General features: G+C 29.6%; 1 protein-coding gene across 1 annotated transcript in view; it reads left to right on the forward strand.

The window, feature by feature from the left end:
- The first annotated feature begins 7203 nt into the window (after positions 1–7203).
- LOC126846887 (kelch-like protein 17) overlaps positions 7204–18347 on the forward strand; it is a 31123-nt gene continuing 19979 nt past the window's right edge. Inside the window, exon 1 of the mRNA XM_050586733.1 lies at positions 7204–7527. Coding sequence (XP_050442690.1) covers positions 7476–7527 — 52 coding nt within the window. The 5' untranslated portion in view covers positions 7204–7475. The remainder of the gene's footprint in view (positions 7528–18347) is intronic.

Consider the following 18347-nt stretch of genomic DNA (forward strand, 5'->3'; position numbering starts at 1 on the left):
ATATTTGTTTTTTTTTTTAATTTTATTAAAAATATCTTTTAAAACCATTCTTTTATTGTTTTCATGATGTTTTTTATGTTTAAATGTATTTAAAAAATATGAAAACATTTTTTTCAAATACTTGTTTAAAACAATTTAAACCTTGTCAATTGTTATGTAAACAACATGGTAAAAACTATATTATTCATAATCTTTTTTTTCACGGTCCGGTTAACTTTGGCTGTTTGAACAAATCTTGTTATTCGGTAAAATTCGTAACACATTCTTATTTTGCCCTCAATTAGTTTTTAATTTTAGTTAACTGTTGATATTTCCTACAGTGCCACTTTTCCAGATGTTTTCTGGTGCAACAATTTTTTAGTCTGTACAAAAACGTATACTTATTGTTGAAATATTTTTAAAACAAAAATGTACAAAAAAAAAAAATGATAATTTTGTGAATCGACTACTCGGTGTGTTGATGGCCTATGCAAACATTTCTCGTCAATGTTAAAGTATGTAACTCTGTTTCAACAATATTAATTTTAATAATTAAATTGTAATGCGTATTATGTGTGGCGTATAATTTATAACGGGTTGTTTTTTTTCAATTCGCATTTTAAGGTAAACCAAACCTGTTCGGCAAAACACAAAATATAATTTTTTTTTTTGTATGGTAGTATAATATATTTTTATGGTAACACTAGTATTTTATATCTGAGGTATCTTTTGCGCCTTGTGTATAATTGGTACCAGCAACACAATTAACTTAATTTTAACCTTTTTATTTACCGGATCGGAGATCTATTGATAACGTCATCCACTTGTTCATTCTCATTTGAAATTTATACCCTTAAAACATATCAAAACATTTAATGCCAACACTTGTCTAAATTGTTTACACTAAAATTATTAAATAACTTAATATCATAAACCTCATGATGATACAATATAAAATTATCTTTATTATTTTAATTTTGAAATTACCTAACATCATAAATCTTTAATTTTTAAATAAAATCATAAAACTAATATATAGGTAATAATACCTTTAATTTTAAAACAATACTCATACATTAAAAAAACAAAGTGATATGCCTTTTATTTAGCTAGATTCCCTACAAAAAATAATTGCTCATATTTAAATATCTTATCTATACAATTTTATCTAAACTCAAAAATATATTATTTTATTTATGAAATTTGTCAAGTTGACCCTTAATGGATAATTAAAGAACTTAAATATAAACTCAATATTAAATTTATAATTTAAGGGGATCCATACAGACCATTTTTTCAGTCAAAACACATCATTTTCATTCCATCGCAGAGGCCTAACTAGTAATCCGATAAGCAATCTAAAAACAGATTTGAATTTGTCATGAAGTTTACTTAGGATCGGTCGAGGTACTTTTTTCAATTTTTAATTTTAACCCTTTCTAAATTTTATTTTAAAATGTTGAAATTATATAAGATGTTCAAACGTGTTTTATACCTAGTAGGAATAAGATATCAAAAAAGTACGTCGACCGATCTCAAGTAAATTTCATAACGAATTCAAATCTGTTTTCATATTACTTATCGGATGACTGGTTGAGCCTGTGCGATGGAACAAAAAATGTATGTTGTATTAACTAAAATGACTTTTACTCATAGACAAAATGATTTAAATTAAAAATAATACCTTGAAGCTTATACAAATTAACCGGTAAATTTATTGACATGGTCGAAATTTATTTAAACCAATTTTTCTTAAATATTGCCTATACAAAACTCATTAAAAATGGTCTGTATGGAGCCCCCTTAAGCGGTATGAAAAACGTATTGTTCTGTATAGATAGTGGTATGTTTGTAAATATTTTTACCTTACTTAAATACTTTTTGGATCGTTTAGGCCTAAAGTATGGAAATGTTTTGAGTTACTTTTAAGACAGTTCGAAAATCGTACACCTGAACCAAGAAAATGATTATGTTCTTAGTAATAAACTGTTTTTGTTTATGTTATTTCAAAATAAAAAATTACAATACAGTTATTATTTGTACAGAATACTAGTGCCTTGTGTTAAATTTATCATTCTGTCAACAGGTTTAACACCAGTACATATTTTGTTAAGCAGAAAAGCATTTTAAATGGTTTCCAAATCTATAATTTTTCTAGTACTTAAAACAAACAAATTCGGTATATATTATATTTAATATTAAGCAAATAAAATATCTATATCCAAACAATTATTTTGTATTAAATATTATAAACATATTTTTTTATTATTAAAATAATCGTTATTGGCTTTTGAATAGTATCATATTTTTTAGCATACTCAAATATACAATGTACCCAGTTAGTCAATATAGTAAACCGCGTCTAAACGACACCTTGTACGCATTACCTATATAATTGATTATATATACATAGGTGTAACATAAATATATATATTTATACATTTTTTTTAGGTGAGATGCAGCCTATAATATTATTCTTTAGTATACTTAGATCAATTACCTACATAGAACCGAGCATAGTATGTTTTTTTTTTAATTTGTGGTAAATAAAATCGAATATGATTTGCAATAATAATAATTTGATGTTCATCTTTGTTTTACTCTTATGGTCGCTTGACGAGGAATTCAACTCAGTGGCTTGCAGCAATCGACCGGACAAATTGAACGCTATTCTAAGTAGCTTTGGATGGAGCCAGATCGAAAACGTGCAAAGCAAATGCAATTCAATAACGAGATCAGAATGGTTCTCCGGACATGATTTGTATGTAGGTGTTGATGACGAAAACGCCAAAATCACAGCTGGTAACTTCAAAGAAAAATTGCACATGGCCATCCATTTGCTGGGATGCGTCTATGTGAACGCTGTGTTTGAATTTGTCGATTTCCTTAAGTACATGTTGCACTTGTGTAAATTGACCAAGCGCAGGGAATTGGCGTTTAGTAAAAGAATGCAAATCAACACGGACCACCAGCAGGGCAATTACGAACACAATAAAATGTTTCAAGTGGTTTTGAGACAATTGGAAAACAGTGGATTCATGTTCGAGCACATGGCTGGCGCACTAAACTGCTTGGTCGGATTACTGCAGTTTGAAGATGAAGAGAGAAAGTTTTTAACACAAGTCATATCGGTGTTGACCAACGGTTTGCGCAGGTTTAGCCGGATAGACGTTTGTCAAGTAAAAGATGTGGATGATTCCCATAAGGTCGGAAAAACGATAAAAATCGGCTGCCATCATTCCAGTACTTTCCACACTTACCTGAATACTCATATAAAACGTTACTTCGGTCTGTTCAGGAAAACCTATTGCCGACAGCTACCCGACCACGTTGATGATTCGGTCAATGCACAATTCAAAACAATGACTTCCGTGTTGCCAAAAGGCCCGAACAATGCGGACAAGTACGCGATAATCATATACATATTCGAAAAGCAATTTCAAAAGTTCACCAACCACGTGGTCGAAAAATACTACTCGGATTTGGGTTTCGACGGACAAACGCCAGAAATAAACAGCGGCATTGGCCAAGCGTCTTAGGAGACAATGTCTTCAGACATTTAGTCTGAATAGTTTTTGCGATTATTATATATTTAAGTTAAAAATATTAACGAAAAACAATATACCTACCTATATATTTTTTCAAAGCCTTTTTCCTTGTTGTTATAGAATAGTGTAGTAAAGAAATACAATATTTAAAATACAAACCTTTAACTGCAAAAATAATAATACTCTATGGCATTAACCGTCAAAACCAAAGCGGTAACTGGTAAGTGATAGTATTGCCATAGATTTGCCGCCATACCTGTGTGAGAATCATGGTAAGCACTACAAAGATAATTCCTAATTTTCTCTCAATTCAGGCGACACTATTTATTTCCTAATCGGAAAATGCGTGAAATCAGTTTCGACAACAATGAATAGTTTGTAATAATAGTTGATTTCTGGCTACACTGTCTCTTGTGGTTCTTCTGTGGTGCCACCAGCCGTGGTTTGTTTCATACTAATCCACGGATTGTTTATTTCTGTTATGTTATTGACTGGTTAATAAGTTATTTATCAATTCAACACCTTTCGAGTTCTTACTAAAGACAAATTAAATGGGTTCTTCTTCTTCCTTGGTTTTGGGCAATCAAAACCATACCTCTAAATAAACATACTGTCAAAGGGATTGCAGTTCGTCGTTGAGTAATTTCCTCCATTAATTTGTCTGACCGATAAGTATATGGCCCATACATTTTCCTGAGTACTTTTCTCTCAAACGCTTGTCATCCTTTGTTCGTTTATGATTTTTAAGTTCTTAGAGATTGCTCTTGATCTAAATAATTTTATAGATAAATTAAATAAGACAAAGGGGTCAGGGGGGTGATAAGTATGATGTTTAGACTACGAATATACCACCTACAACTAAGAAATAAGCGATCTATATTCTTTACTTATGGTATGGAAATTGTATTGTTTTGTTAAAAAAAAACACATGTGTTGGTCTAATGCAAAATCCACCGTGTATACTTAACGTGTAAACAACAATGAGTTGATTAACCGCTGTTGAAACACAATGATCAAACCGTTTATTTTATAAAACTACTTTTTTGCCCTGTATTTTACATTTGTTCGCAAGCAACTGTGTATTTGGTTGATTTTTACCATTATTTCGTCGTTGGAAATAAAATGAATCTCAAGTTTGTGAACAATAGTTTACTTTACATTTTCCAATCGATGCTGTATTGCATCGATTGTTGCGCGATCGTTTTCGCGATGGAAATAACAGTTTATAGCCAAAATAATATTATCATACTATTTTGTATTGTATCATTATAACAGGAGGATGCCTATAATTTTTTTCCCTAAACGTTTAGGTGCATATTTTACTACATTTTTCGACATTTTGAAAATTTTTAACACCAATCCATATAAGCCAAAAAGGGGGATTTTTGTTTTTTTTAAATGATAACATATTTTTTTAATTACATAAATTTATAGACAACGAAATAAAAAATATGTTAGCGTTTAAAATTTAAATTTTCATTTATGTGTTCATTTGTTATGACTTTATAAAGATTTGATTTTTTCACTGTATTTCTTAATGTTGTCAATCGTTACTACAAAGACGAGTAGTTTTATTACATCGTACAAAAATAATTTGATGTGTTACCATACTCTGTATCATAATCAGATATAATAAATAACCTGTAATCTAAGTAATATGTAGATAAGAACCGGTTGTCTATAATTATTCCAAAATCTTTTATAGTGACTTCCTAGTTGTTAGAATAGTATCGCCAACTGAACAATGCGAACATAAATATGAATTTTATGTGCTACTGGTCTTAGAAAACCGAAGAAATATGATAAATATTAAGAGGAAATGTAGTATCTTTACAAGGTCGTAGCTAATGAAAGTTCAAAATTCAAACGCTTACATATTTTAGCTTCGATGCAGAGCGGCGAAGGTATTGGTTTTACTCTGGTGTGGGTTTTTTTTATCTGTATACACTGTAACTTTTTTAATACTGGACCAATCCCTTCGAGTAGCAAACCATACGAGTAAACTGTCTTTTCGCAGATTGCGTATATTTTAACAAAAACACCTAAAATCTTTTTAAATTTAGTTAGTATTTTCAAGCCAGTACAGTCCAAACCAGTATAAACCAGCAAAGTTAGAAAGTATTAAATTGAGGTGCTGTATTTACAAATAAGCATCAAAGCGTTTATTTGAAAGTGATTTTATCCGAGAGGACTAGTACAGTAGAGTATAGGCGTAATGGAATCAAAGCAACGAAGGGACGAAGATGTCACAGGTCTACAGGAATTATTATAAAAAAAGTGATAAAATTGAATAAAATCACATTCAAATAAACGCTTTAATGCTTATTTGTAAATACAGCACCTCAATTTAATACTTTCTAACTTTGCTGGTTTATACTATGCTTGGTTTGTACTGTACTGGCTTAAAAATACCGATTAGTATCGAAGCGTTTTTTTTATCACTTTCAGATTTAACAATTCCTGTAAACCTGTGACCTCCCCGTCCCCACTATGTCCCGACCCCACTGTACTGGTTTTTTAAATTTTTTGTCTACAAAATTATGTAATTAAAAAAATATGTTGCCATGTAAAAAAACCAAAAATGCCCTTTTTTGGCTTATAAGGATTGGTGATAAAAATTTTCAAAATATTGAAAAATGTAGTAAAATATGTAACTAAAAGTTAAGGAAAAAAAAATCCTCAAAATATTCATAAATCACTCTGTATATCTATTTAATACTTTGACACGAAATAATTAAATTCATTGTAAAGTTTTTGTACCTTTCGAGATTCGCATCGAATCTAAAGTTAATCCGAGTTTTCAAAATGCTTAAATTATATTATATCTTTATAGCAATTACCATCGGAGCCAGAAAGAACGAACGATAGTGAGGCTGAATTTATTAACTAAATCACTTTTTTTATTTTAATATCAACTACATCTGTATAAAATAAACAATAAGCATTTGTGATATATTCATAGGCGCAATTTCAATTTTTAATTTGGGGGGGCTGGAATTTTTTTTAAAATAAATATATGTAAGTAAATATATTTTTGTTTTTCAAAATTGTATGCATAACCTAATTTTTTTGGGGGGCTAAACCCACCCTAGCCCCCCCGTATTTGCTCCTATGGATATATTATATGCATATGACATACTTAGGAGGGGAACTCCTACTGACTTTGATAACTGAAGGAGGTCTCTACACCAGGATCTTTATAGAAGACGAGGAGGGTTATCAGGGATCGTGCGGGAGGACAGATTGTTAATAAGAGGGTTTGGATGATTTAAGAGACAATTGTGAAAGTGTTTATATCTAAAGACAGCTTTTTTTTTAAGTCATTATCTTTTTATTTAACTGTCGAAAAAATGAAAACTGGAGGCTCATTTGAGGGTCCCCCAGATATCCAATCACCTATTACTTACCTTTCGTGCTGGAATACCCTGTATATGTATATTTAATGACATCAGCACTGTGACAATTAACATATCCATGTCAAAATATTAACCAAATAACGCGGTAATAGGTATCGAACGGCCGTATTGATGTGGTTAACCAACCGATCCGGCGAAACGGTCGGTCGGGCGCCGTCGGCCGTCGTCGCCGGCGTCGAGTCGCTCAATCGAACACGGCGCGCGCGGAGGTCAAGGGACGGCGCGGCGCAGCGTCTGCCGTGCAGCCTGTTGTGAGCGCGTGGTCGCCCGGGCTGCTTGATCTGTACTCCGCGCACACCGTCTTCAGCAGTCGTCGCCGAACCCGCCAAACCGTTTAATAAAAAATAATATTTTCATATTTTATTAGTCGATTGGCGTGTGTGGCGTTTGAATTACAGCCCAACGATTATTATTATTATTGATATTGTTATTTTTTTTTGCCCGGTGTTAATGAAATAACATTGCACACCTACCTATATCATTATTGTGTATTCTGTATTGTGTTTTCCTTAAGAATCGCCGCCGCCAGAGTATGTCTTCAACCACGTCGGGTACATGGTCATCTTCTTCGTCGACTGGTCCGAGTGAGTACCGCCAAAGTTATTACAGTTATTTGATATTATTTCCAAAAAAAAGTCTGTTGTTTGGCCAATTCTAAAATACCTACTTTTTTAGGGTCGGTTTTACCATAACATAATTTTTTAAACGGAAAAAGAGTTTTTTTTTTGTTAACTTTTCCAAAAGTCTTACAAAGTTATATTGGCACCGCATTGGGGTTTTGCATAAATGCATAGGCGCTACAAACTAGACCAACATTTTACGAGGTGCTAAAATGATGTACATACCTGATTAAACTTGATTCTTATCTTCAAACTATTAAATATAAAATAAAATATTCTAAAATACAAATGTTTAACAGAGTATGTACCTATAAAAATCAAGGATTAAGGGTGCGAAAGTTCCCCTTGCAACCCCTATAGTTGCGCCTATGCATAAATGAATCGTTCAAAGTATAATAATTAAATGAGTGGATAAAGGTGTTAACTGACAGTGTTTTCAAACCTTTTCTTATCCACCAACCCCCATTATTATATTTTCAATTATTTATTTATGATAAAGCCAATGGGTTTAAAAAGTTTGTAAGACTTTTGGTAAAGTTAAAAAAAAACTCTTTTCCGTTTACAAAAATATGTCAAGGTAAAAACTGGCCCTTTAGATTGGCTAAACAAAGTATATAAAATTATTTTTTTACAACCCAATTATTGAAACTTAAAGTTTTATTGCCAATGGTTTTGTTTAATACATATTAAACTAGCCAAAGTACAACGTTTAACAAGTAATGACTAATAAGCCAACCGAAACTAAACATTGTATCTTATATTTTAAATCACGGATTTTAAACAATATTTTTGTTACGGTTAACCTAACCTAACCTAACCTTACCAACCTGATTATAGGTTAAGGTTTAGTTCAGGTTAAGTCACGTTAAAATATTTACACAATAAAGGAAATGAAGACATTAACGGACGATGGATTTAATTATTTCCAAAATGTATTCTTAACGTTAAGGCGGTTTTCAAGGATTTTTATGTAATCAATATTGAAATAAAAAAGTGGTTTTATTCATTTTCGACCATGTCAATTTATTTTCCGGTTATTCGTATACATTTATTTTGAACGTACACAATTTTTTCTATTGAAAAAAAGCCATTTTGGTGGTAAAAAAATGCATTTGCTGTAATAAAATTCTAAAATTATGGCTGATCCAAGTTTAGTTCTGAAAAAAGAAAATAATTTGTCGGTCGCTTTACTAGGTTATATCAAAAATTGATTTTCATTGAAAAAATACAGTTTTTTTGTAATAAATTTGATTTAATTTAAACGTTTTCCGATATTGAAAAGCAGTTTTTTTACATAAAAAAAGGAAAAAAGTAGCCAAAGAACTTGCATGTCTTCATAGTTCTTAGTCAAAATGAGTTAATTTATTCAGATTTTCAGATCTGAAGTTTTAACTCATTTTGATCCATATTTTTCGGTTGATTTAATATTCTAACTTAAAAGAATTTAAGGAAAAATCACAAATGTTACGATAACAACAAATAATTAAACTCTTACAATAATGGTGATTTTTTTTCAATTTGGTCTAAACTTCGAATATTGATAGTTTAGATAAATAATATTTAGCAATTTAGTAGAAATATTAAAAAGTCCGTTTATATGCGTTTTATCGTGATTGAAGTACTTAAACTTCAATAATAATGTTCTGGAAATAAGTTATTCACAATATTTACAAATTTGTACTATATTTCAGTAGATAATATCAATACAGTTAATAAAAAAACAAAAATAGATTTTATTAGAGATAGAGGGAAATTTGTCTAAAAGAAACTAACTTCGATTACCTGAATGATAATTTCTATAGAACTAACCTAACATAATTTTTAAATTGTGTCTTTTAAACGTGGATTGCAGTCAAGTTTTTTATTAGTTTTAAATTTATTTGGTTTTTTTTAGTATCTCTTTATTTATTTTTTTGTTAATAAGAATAGACAGTCCAATTTTGTAATAATCATTATGTATTTTTTTTAAGCTCAGCAAATGCTTTAAAACAAAAATCAGTGGATTTTTGATTACAATATTATCGTGGAACGGTTAAGGGTTTTTAAATTGTTGGAAAAAAAACTAAGAGTCGAGTTGAAGAAGGTGAACTCATTCAGACCTTACTCTCTCTCTTTAAAATCCTGTTCAATGATTGGCACATGCTGGAAAATGTTATAATAGGTTTTGGTCGAGTGGTACTTTGGTAGTATATTTTTTTTAATTTTATTTTTAGTAAAACGCTTACCTTTTAATAAATTCATCAAATGAAGTGTATTTTTCTGTGCGTTGAACGATCTAACCTCTTTGAAATTTTAATTCTGGCCGCTCGTCGAGTTGTTGTTTGCACAATGTATAATAATAATTTGAAGAGGATAACCCCCCTAAACAAATTTGTAACTTTTTTCCAAGTGGAAGGGACACATGTGAACTTTTTGTGTTACACAATACCTCTAGGTCCAGTGTTTTCTATGGTTACTACTTACTGGGGGTTCACTCCTAATGTATGATGAAGACTTAAGTATGGAAGCTGGTTTATAAAAATCAAAGCCCGGCACGGTGAATTAATATTATTATTGGAATAGGTAATCTAATGATCCAGAGCTGATAGAGGACTATTAGTTCCGTTTGTTGACTACGATAGGCAGTTGCTTATGTTATGGTAATTTGCCTTCTTTTAATTTGTAGGTAATGAACGTTCTCATTTTTTAATTTAAAGGAAATATAATTTGGCCACAGGTGTCTGCGTACCTAATCGAATTATAATAACACGTTTTGTTGCTATATAATAATCATCAAACGGAATGTCTGGGTCTCAATGCACACACAGCGGCTACCTAGTGTTTTTAAAATATCAGGATTGATTATATCCAGAGAAACAGATACGACCGAAAAGTGTGTAAAAAGACACGTTATTACTGTCGTCTTATAATATATTATTATTTAATTGCCCGTCATTTAAATCTACCTACTATAGTAAAGTAGTAAATTAGTCATTGCGTGCCTAATTTATCTTGTACTGTTAAAAGAAAAACATTTAGAGCGTACAACTACACAGCTAACTACTCATTAGTCATGTATTCTTACACAACAAACTGAGTGTCATGATAGTTTGGATTATTTGTTTGCAAAACAAAAAAATAGTCGAATTATTACTCAAATCAGTTGACTTGTCTCTTGTAAATATGTTATTTTTTATCGTTTTCACTTTATCGAATGTAATCTAAAAAAAAAAAAAACACTAAAATCGGTATCTTGCACAATTATTATTACCTTTAAAGTATATAAATGTAAGTCTGTGTATTTGAGCTGAGACCTCGAATCGAATTTTTCTATTATTCGAATTATTCGAATGATCGAATAATACTATTCGTATGAAAATAATTCGAATATTCGAATAATTCGAATAGTACAAATAGATTATTAAAAATAGATCAAGAACACCTTAGTTGTCTCTTAATTATTATTTTTTTTAATCTAATTAATCCTCCAAAGAAAATGATAAAATATTTGAATATTCGAAAAATCAGATTGAATATTCGAATAACCTATCGAGTATTCGAATAAAAAAGAATATTCGTGTGAATAAAGTATTCGAATATTCGAATTTTTTTTATCCGAATAGTCCCACCACTACTGTATATACTACACATAGTTCAATTGATTACACACGCAGAGTAAAACTATCTTTACCTTGAGACACATTTGGTGTGGGACAGTTTACTTTTTAATTCATATTTCTTTAGTTTTAACTTATTAATCACTCTAATACTATAATACAATGTCGAATTCTATTTAATCAACGTCAATACTTTGAGACGACTAATATAGTAGTTTAATAGTAAAAAAAGCAATGGAATTAATGGGAATGGAAGTTATAAAAAAAAAATATTGATTATTTATGACGACTATTTTTGTCGTCCCAAATTTATGCCTTTTTTCAGCATTAAAAAAAAGAAATTAATAACCTCATAGCAAATTAAATGTACGTCTTGAGGTTTATTATATTTTAATGAAAATAAACGTTTAGTCTTTTAACTGAAAAAAAAATGTGGATATGTAGATGACAAATATTAAATACTTGGTAATACATTACAAAATTAATTTTGAGAGCTAAAATCTCTATTTATAAGTTACGATTTTTATAGTTTTTAATGTACACCAAAAGTTTTTGGAAAATTATTGTGTCGATTTCAATAGTTGACTTTATAATATGAAATATTGTGTTCACCAAAACGTTTTAGTAAAATTAAAAAGCTATTTTTTTTGTCTCTTGTGTCGTACAATTGAAGAGTTGAAACACAATTTGAATGGAATAGGGTCGATAGCTAAAGTTCATGTAGTATAGAGGGACATTGAACTTGGCCTTAACATGTTGTGATAAACGTGTAGCTTAGTTACCGATTCATGCAACGCAAAATATTATTTTAATTGTTTGAAAAGTTATTTTAAATTTTAAGATAATATAAGATACGGAATTATAAAAAAAAAAAATCCAAAATGCTTGAAAAACACAAAAAAACTGTTTTTTGCTAAACACAAACGTTTTAAAAATTCAAAAACCATTTTTTTATTGATATTTTTTTAAAAACATTTTTAGGTACTTTTTTGAGCTTTTCCAGGCAGTCGCAACTTAATTATTCTTTTCCTTTAAAAAATTTGTGATTTACAATTATTTTTATTTTTACAATAATCGTAGTTTTCTTGTGATTTGAGTTTTACTATAAATTTCGCGCTTTTCTATTTTTACTAAATTAAAAAAAAGGATAGGTACTTATAATAAATCCGGTCTAATGAATTGTAATAGTAATAAAAAAAATGTATTTCTTGACATGCATTACACTAAACAACGTCCCACGCATGTTTGTTTTGCAATGTAAACACATAAATATAATTAAGATCCAGCGCGCGCTTTTCTTTTATTTATCGCATGATATAATTTAAACGAAACACGTCGTAGAAAACTGAAGATATATATATATATATATATATATATATATATATTTATAATTTAAGTTATTATCTTAGGATTAGGTGCAACAAAAATATGCAAGTTTAGTGATGTAAAACTACATATTTTTTTCATCGAACTTAACAGGAAAAAAAAATTAACATGACATGTACCGTAATGTAAATTATAATTTATTATAAAAGTATATTAATGTAGAGCGTCTTATTTATACGGCTATAATTTAGTTTTGGAATACCTACGCTTTTTTTTTGTTAAAGTTATCAGTTCTACGAAAATATTGCTTTATTTAATAAGTTTTTTTTTGTAAGAACAATATAAATGCAAGACAAAAATATTGATTCATCAATCTTCTTCTACCTTATAGGAAAGACTCTTTATCAATAAACTTTTATTAGCTGTTATTCAGTAATTAATGCTTTACTTTTATCGCCATCCCATTGCCAACTGACATAAAAACAAATATTTAAAAATAGCCAAAGAGACAAGAATATAAGCCGCTCGACAAAAAAAAAAGTTTGTTTGGAAATATCTCAAAATTAATTTTGTTTTAATTGCTTTAAAATCTTTTATATTTATCCTTTTTAAGGAAAGACATTGGATCATGAACATGTATTTTGATCAGCTGTCTCTTATCAATAATCTCATATCAGCTGATTCTCTTATCAGTTATTCAAGAACAACCGGTTTCTCCTCATCACACTATTCGACCTTTAAGATTTATTAATTTTGCGCGCCTAAACGTTTAATTTGTTACTTTATCCATATGTTAATATAAATAGAAATGTTAATATCATACAATATTAAAATGTTGAACCCTAAATCCAAGGGAAACGATAAATCGTGGGTCTTCGATTTCGGAAATTGTGATTTTGTGCGTACAGGAAGTGTTTTACATACACATTATTAGAACCTACTAGGTAAACGTGACCTTAGCGACATCCGATTTTAAACCGTTTAAATTTCTTCTGTTTAATTAACGTGAAAAACGAAACCGTCGTAGGTAGGACCGTAGATCCGTTAGTATACCGCCAGACAGAATGACATTAATTTAAATATATATGTATATATATATAGATAAATATATAAATACATATATATATTCATAAAGGTACTCCTATTGTATTTAGTTTATTTATTTTTTGTGAACGATGTTAACTAGTTTGCGACATTATTATTGGTAGGTTAATCTATTACAGTTTCTTGAGCGGGTTACACGTGAAATTTAAACAGGTATTTATTTTTTTTCTATGGACAGGCAGCCGGCTATATTGTTATTCATTATAGTCAAGCTTATTGTGCGAGCATATTACAGTACTGTATGGATAGGTCCATTGTTTCACAGGGAACCCGGACGCCAGGTTTTTTTTTTTTAAATAACCAAAATACCTTAATATCGTTGAAAACGAGTAGTCCAATGTGACGGCGTTTATTGGCCGTACACAATAAATAATAATACACACAATAAACTAACAATTACATAGAATGAAATGCATCTGTCGACCGTAACAACTAGCGTGTATTATTCTAATATCACATTCCGACCGACGACCGTTAGGTTAAGTTAAATAAAGCAAAACAAATAGCTAAGACACTGTTTCGTCATTTTCGGTACCAATTTTAAGCATTTGATCACGAGGGAGGGGAAAGAAAAGGGTTTGGAGAGATAATCCTCGTTTAACTGATAAGAGATAATTGTTAAGAAAATCGGCTGATAACAGATGAATGATATGAGAAATAGCTGATAAGAGACAGTCGATTGGATAACTGCTCCATAGGACATATTAATAAACTTGTGCGTTTTCCAGTAAAGGGAAACGAATTTTTTTAGGTCTGGCGAAAATAGGAACAATATGGAATTAATTTTTACATATTTTATAATATATTATGAACGAAATATGATTAAAATTATTAGAATTATTGATTTGTTGTGTAAAATAAAAGATTGTACTTCCAATGTAATATTGCTCTGCGTGAGCCAAATTAACAGTTCTAGTAAAATTTGTTTTGCATAAAAACCTTTACTTTCGGTCAAGAATGATCAGTTTTCAACAAAACGTGTAAAAAACAACAGGGGAAAAATTTAATTTTAAAGTTTTGGAGTTAATTTAAATAAAATGTTCGAAATTGAAACTTTGTTTAATTTTTTTTTTCAACCCAGCAAAATTTGAATTTTATTATACCGCAATTGTGTACTTGTGTCTCCTTTGTTGATAAGAGTAACTAGAACCAATTAACTTCCCGTGTGAAATGCGTTGTACATAAATTGTATAGTGTATAATATTGTATTTCACAGATAACAGTAATCGCTTTGTCGTTTATTTTTTTGCGACGGATTAATGTCTTATTGCGATAAATTTGTAATAAATATATCATAATCATTTTCCTAGTTAACTATTTTTAAATATCGAACAATAACTTTATCAAACGCGAAAAATATCGTAGTAAATGGCAGTTAAAAACAAGCTGTTATTTTTTTAAACAAAAACTAAACATCGGATGCAAATAAAAAAATAAATCACTTGTTAGATAATAAAAAACGTAAAATATATCTAAAAACAATAGGTTGTATTTTAAAAAACTAATTTTTAGCTTGTTTATTAGTTTTTCTTGCAAAAAAAAAAAAAATAAATAACAATGAAGATTCTTTAAAATTTATTTTTGCGTTCTAGGTATTTTGTACTGTATTGGCCATCTTCAGTTTTGCTGTTTTGTAATATTGCTGACCTCAAGTCCTAAAACCGTGTTCACAGTTTGTCTTAATGTTTTTCTATTCGTTTTACAAATTCCTTATCGCACTTCATCCCTTTTTACAATTAGCTCAAATCACAAATCTATCCATTTTTTTGCGGTTAGTGGTACAATTTCCTTAAACTATCTCTTGAGTCTTGTGCACGCATTCTTAGTTCTATCCAGCCTGTTTACTCCACAAATTTCAGCGATTTTCATTATTTTCTTTCTTTTCTCTTGTCCACAACGACCAACATTCACTTCTTCTATAATACATCATTGCTAGCCTCGCTATGGTATAGTATTATTATAAGCGATTTTCCTTTCGGCTTTCACTCTACACCTTAGACGCAGGTCTTAAGACACATTATTGTAACTGAAAGTGATTAAGTCACTTTGAAATAAACAATAATTTTTGGCCCAATAAAGTACTTCTCGAGTAGGATTTCTTATCTTAAGACTTGCTTAAATAAGACTGAATAAAAAAATTCATCATTGTAAAAACAATATATTTTCATAGAAGCCAAAAGTTACTTATTTTTCTTCTTATATATATATATATATATATGTATAAAACTAGTTCTATTTAATTTTGATTGTTTTTTTGCTCTAAATAACTGTTTGCTGTAGTACTAATTCAGGTCTGTGTGTGTGTGCCTCAATACAAAAAAATAATATAATATTATAGAGTAATGCCAGCTGTGACGGGTGTGATGACACCGATTTTCGTCGTGTTATTATCATTATATTTATTTTCTATTTAGTCGGAAAAGCGGACATGACGAATCGCGGACCGTCTTTAAGAATCTAGTCCATTCCAATTCGCGACGCCTTAGTGAATAGAGAATATTGTGCGAGTGAAACCGCTTTATCAATACAGAGAAAAGTCGTTTGTATAAGTATATTTTCTAAATTCCCAGTGCTGAAATAATACCTAATAGATACTGAAGAAAGTCAAAAATAAAAAAATAATGATTAAAAATATTCACATCAAATGAGGGCTTATACTACTCAGATTGTTGATTATTGTTTACAATAAAAAACTATAATATATTTATTATTTTAGAAAAACAAAACCAATAAAAAAAGTTTCTATGTTGTGTTAATAGACTTAAAACCCATAAAGTATTATACAATTTTGGAAGATGCGATAAAGTACAACATGCAAAAAATGTAGGTTAATTATTACTATTTTTGTTTTAGTTTCATTTACCAAAACTTGGTCGAATAAGTGACAAACATATATTGAATATTTTTACCCAACTGAATTTCGAGTTAGGACAACTAAATTCGACGGTTTTTTGTGATCACAAAGTATATTTTTATTTAAGTATTTTAAATTGTGATATTTAATTACATTTTTTTTTAATTGTTTTAAAAATAGTTTAAATTTTACTAATAATGTTTCTCACAAAAACCGTCCAGTTAATGTTGTCAACTTGATTACATTTTCAGTTCAAAATTATTTTTATTCAATAAGGCAACTACAAAATTTTGTTGCAACTAATTTTTCAGGAAATTTATTTTTATCTAATGTGTAAAGGTAGGGGACTAAATTCCAAAATTAACCTCTAAGAATAATTTGCAACCCTTTCCAGGAGAAATGACCTATTATATTTTTTTGGGCTTTTGACTGTGTATCTAGTGCTATATATAAAATATACAGAATGCCTTTGCTTATACAGATTGCCTTTGATTGAATCACTTTCAGATGTATTAACTGTCTTGCTCTTACTTTGCCAATTTTACAGTGTTGGTATGTTTCTGTGTTTTCTTGTGTACCTAACTCTGCGCTTGTTCTGATGTGCTGGTTTGTACTGTATTAGATTTTTTTGCAAAAACAAATGTTCGAGTCAATTCAACAAATTTATTGCGCTTTATTTAAGCTTTTGTTTATAGATGCACTCTGTTCGTTATGTAAGAAAATATACTGATGTTTCTAAAAATTGCATTAAAATGAATTCGTATAATCTATATTTATTACGTTTCATATAAATTATATAAATTATATAAATGATATTATGATATATTTATTTTTAGCAGTTATTCATAGCTTGCCAGCGATAATAGTTTGGATTCAAACATCCGGACGGGAAAATTCAACTAATTACACACGAGTCAGAAAAATAGTGCATTTTGGCAAAGGAAAAATTGCATGAAAAATGTTGGTTTACTTTAGAAATTACTTTCATTTTCAGAAATCTCAATCAAGAGCGACTTTTGGCCGTCGCTACTGGTGTGTTTTTTTAAATGGTAACTTAACATACACGTGTGGACTTTGTTGTGTATCGCAGTAAACAATTTATTTTGTAAAAAGCGTGCGCAGTTTTTGACATTGAACTTGTGATCATTTCTATACATAATAACAATAATAATAATTTATAACGAATCGAGTTGGCATGTGTATTGATTAAATCGTACAATACATTATGCCTTTTTTCTTCTTTTCTATTATACAACGTTTTTTGGTTGTAAGGACAAATATCGATTTACTAAGTAACCTAAAACCCATCCCAAAAAAAAATATTTCTAGAAAAATGATTTAATTACAAACAAATATTTCCCTTGAAGAATAACAAAGTGGATCATGGATATGTCTTAAGACTAGCTGATTCTTTTATCAATATTTTCTTATCAACTGATTCTCTTATTTATCGTCCCTTATCAGTTGTTTATCACGAGGTATCATGTTAATTGTTCCTGATAAAAAGATAATAGATGTTATTTGCAAGGGAGTTAACTGGTAAAAAGTCTATACGTTAATGCCGCCATGGAGAGTGGTTAAGTTGAGAGGATAGGGACGTCCTATTGATTAAAAGAATTTGATAATCCCTGAATCACTGATAAGATGTTATTGATAAGAGATGAGGGAAAATAAATAATCTGCAGCGGGTAACAGACTATAACACATAATACTAAATAGGTCTTTAAAAAATGGTAGTCACGTTTTTGTTTACTTTGAAAGTGACTGACCCTTCTGATTTTATCTATTCTGTGGTTGAAGTTACCATTTTTCGCCATCTTTGTGGTAACCTTATCACTTGTTTATAACTGTTATCACTAATTATAACAAGAGTTGATTGCACAGAATCATATACATTTATATAT

Source organism: Adelges cooleyi, unplaced genomic scaffold (genome assembly GCF_023614345.1).
Source record: "Adelges cooleyi isolate 19-005CV unplaced genomic scaffold, UGA_ACOO_1.1 ACOO_flye_CR_arks_rails_tigmint_CR_PRNA_9, whole genome shotgun sequence".
In the NCBI taxonomy this organism is placed as follows: Eukaryota; Metazoa; Arthropoda; class Insecta; order Hemiptera; family Adelgidae; genus Adelges; species Adelges cooleyi.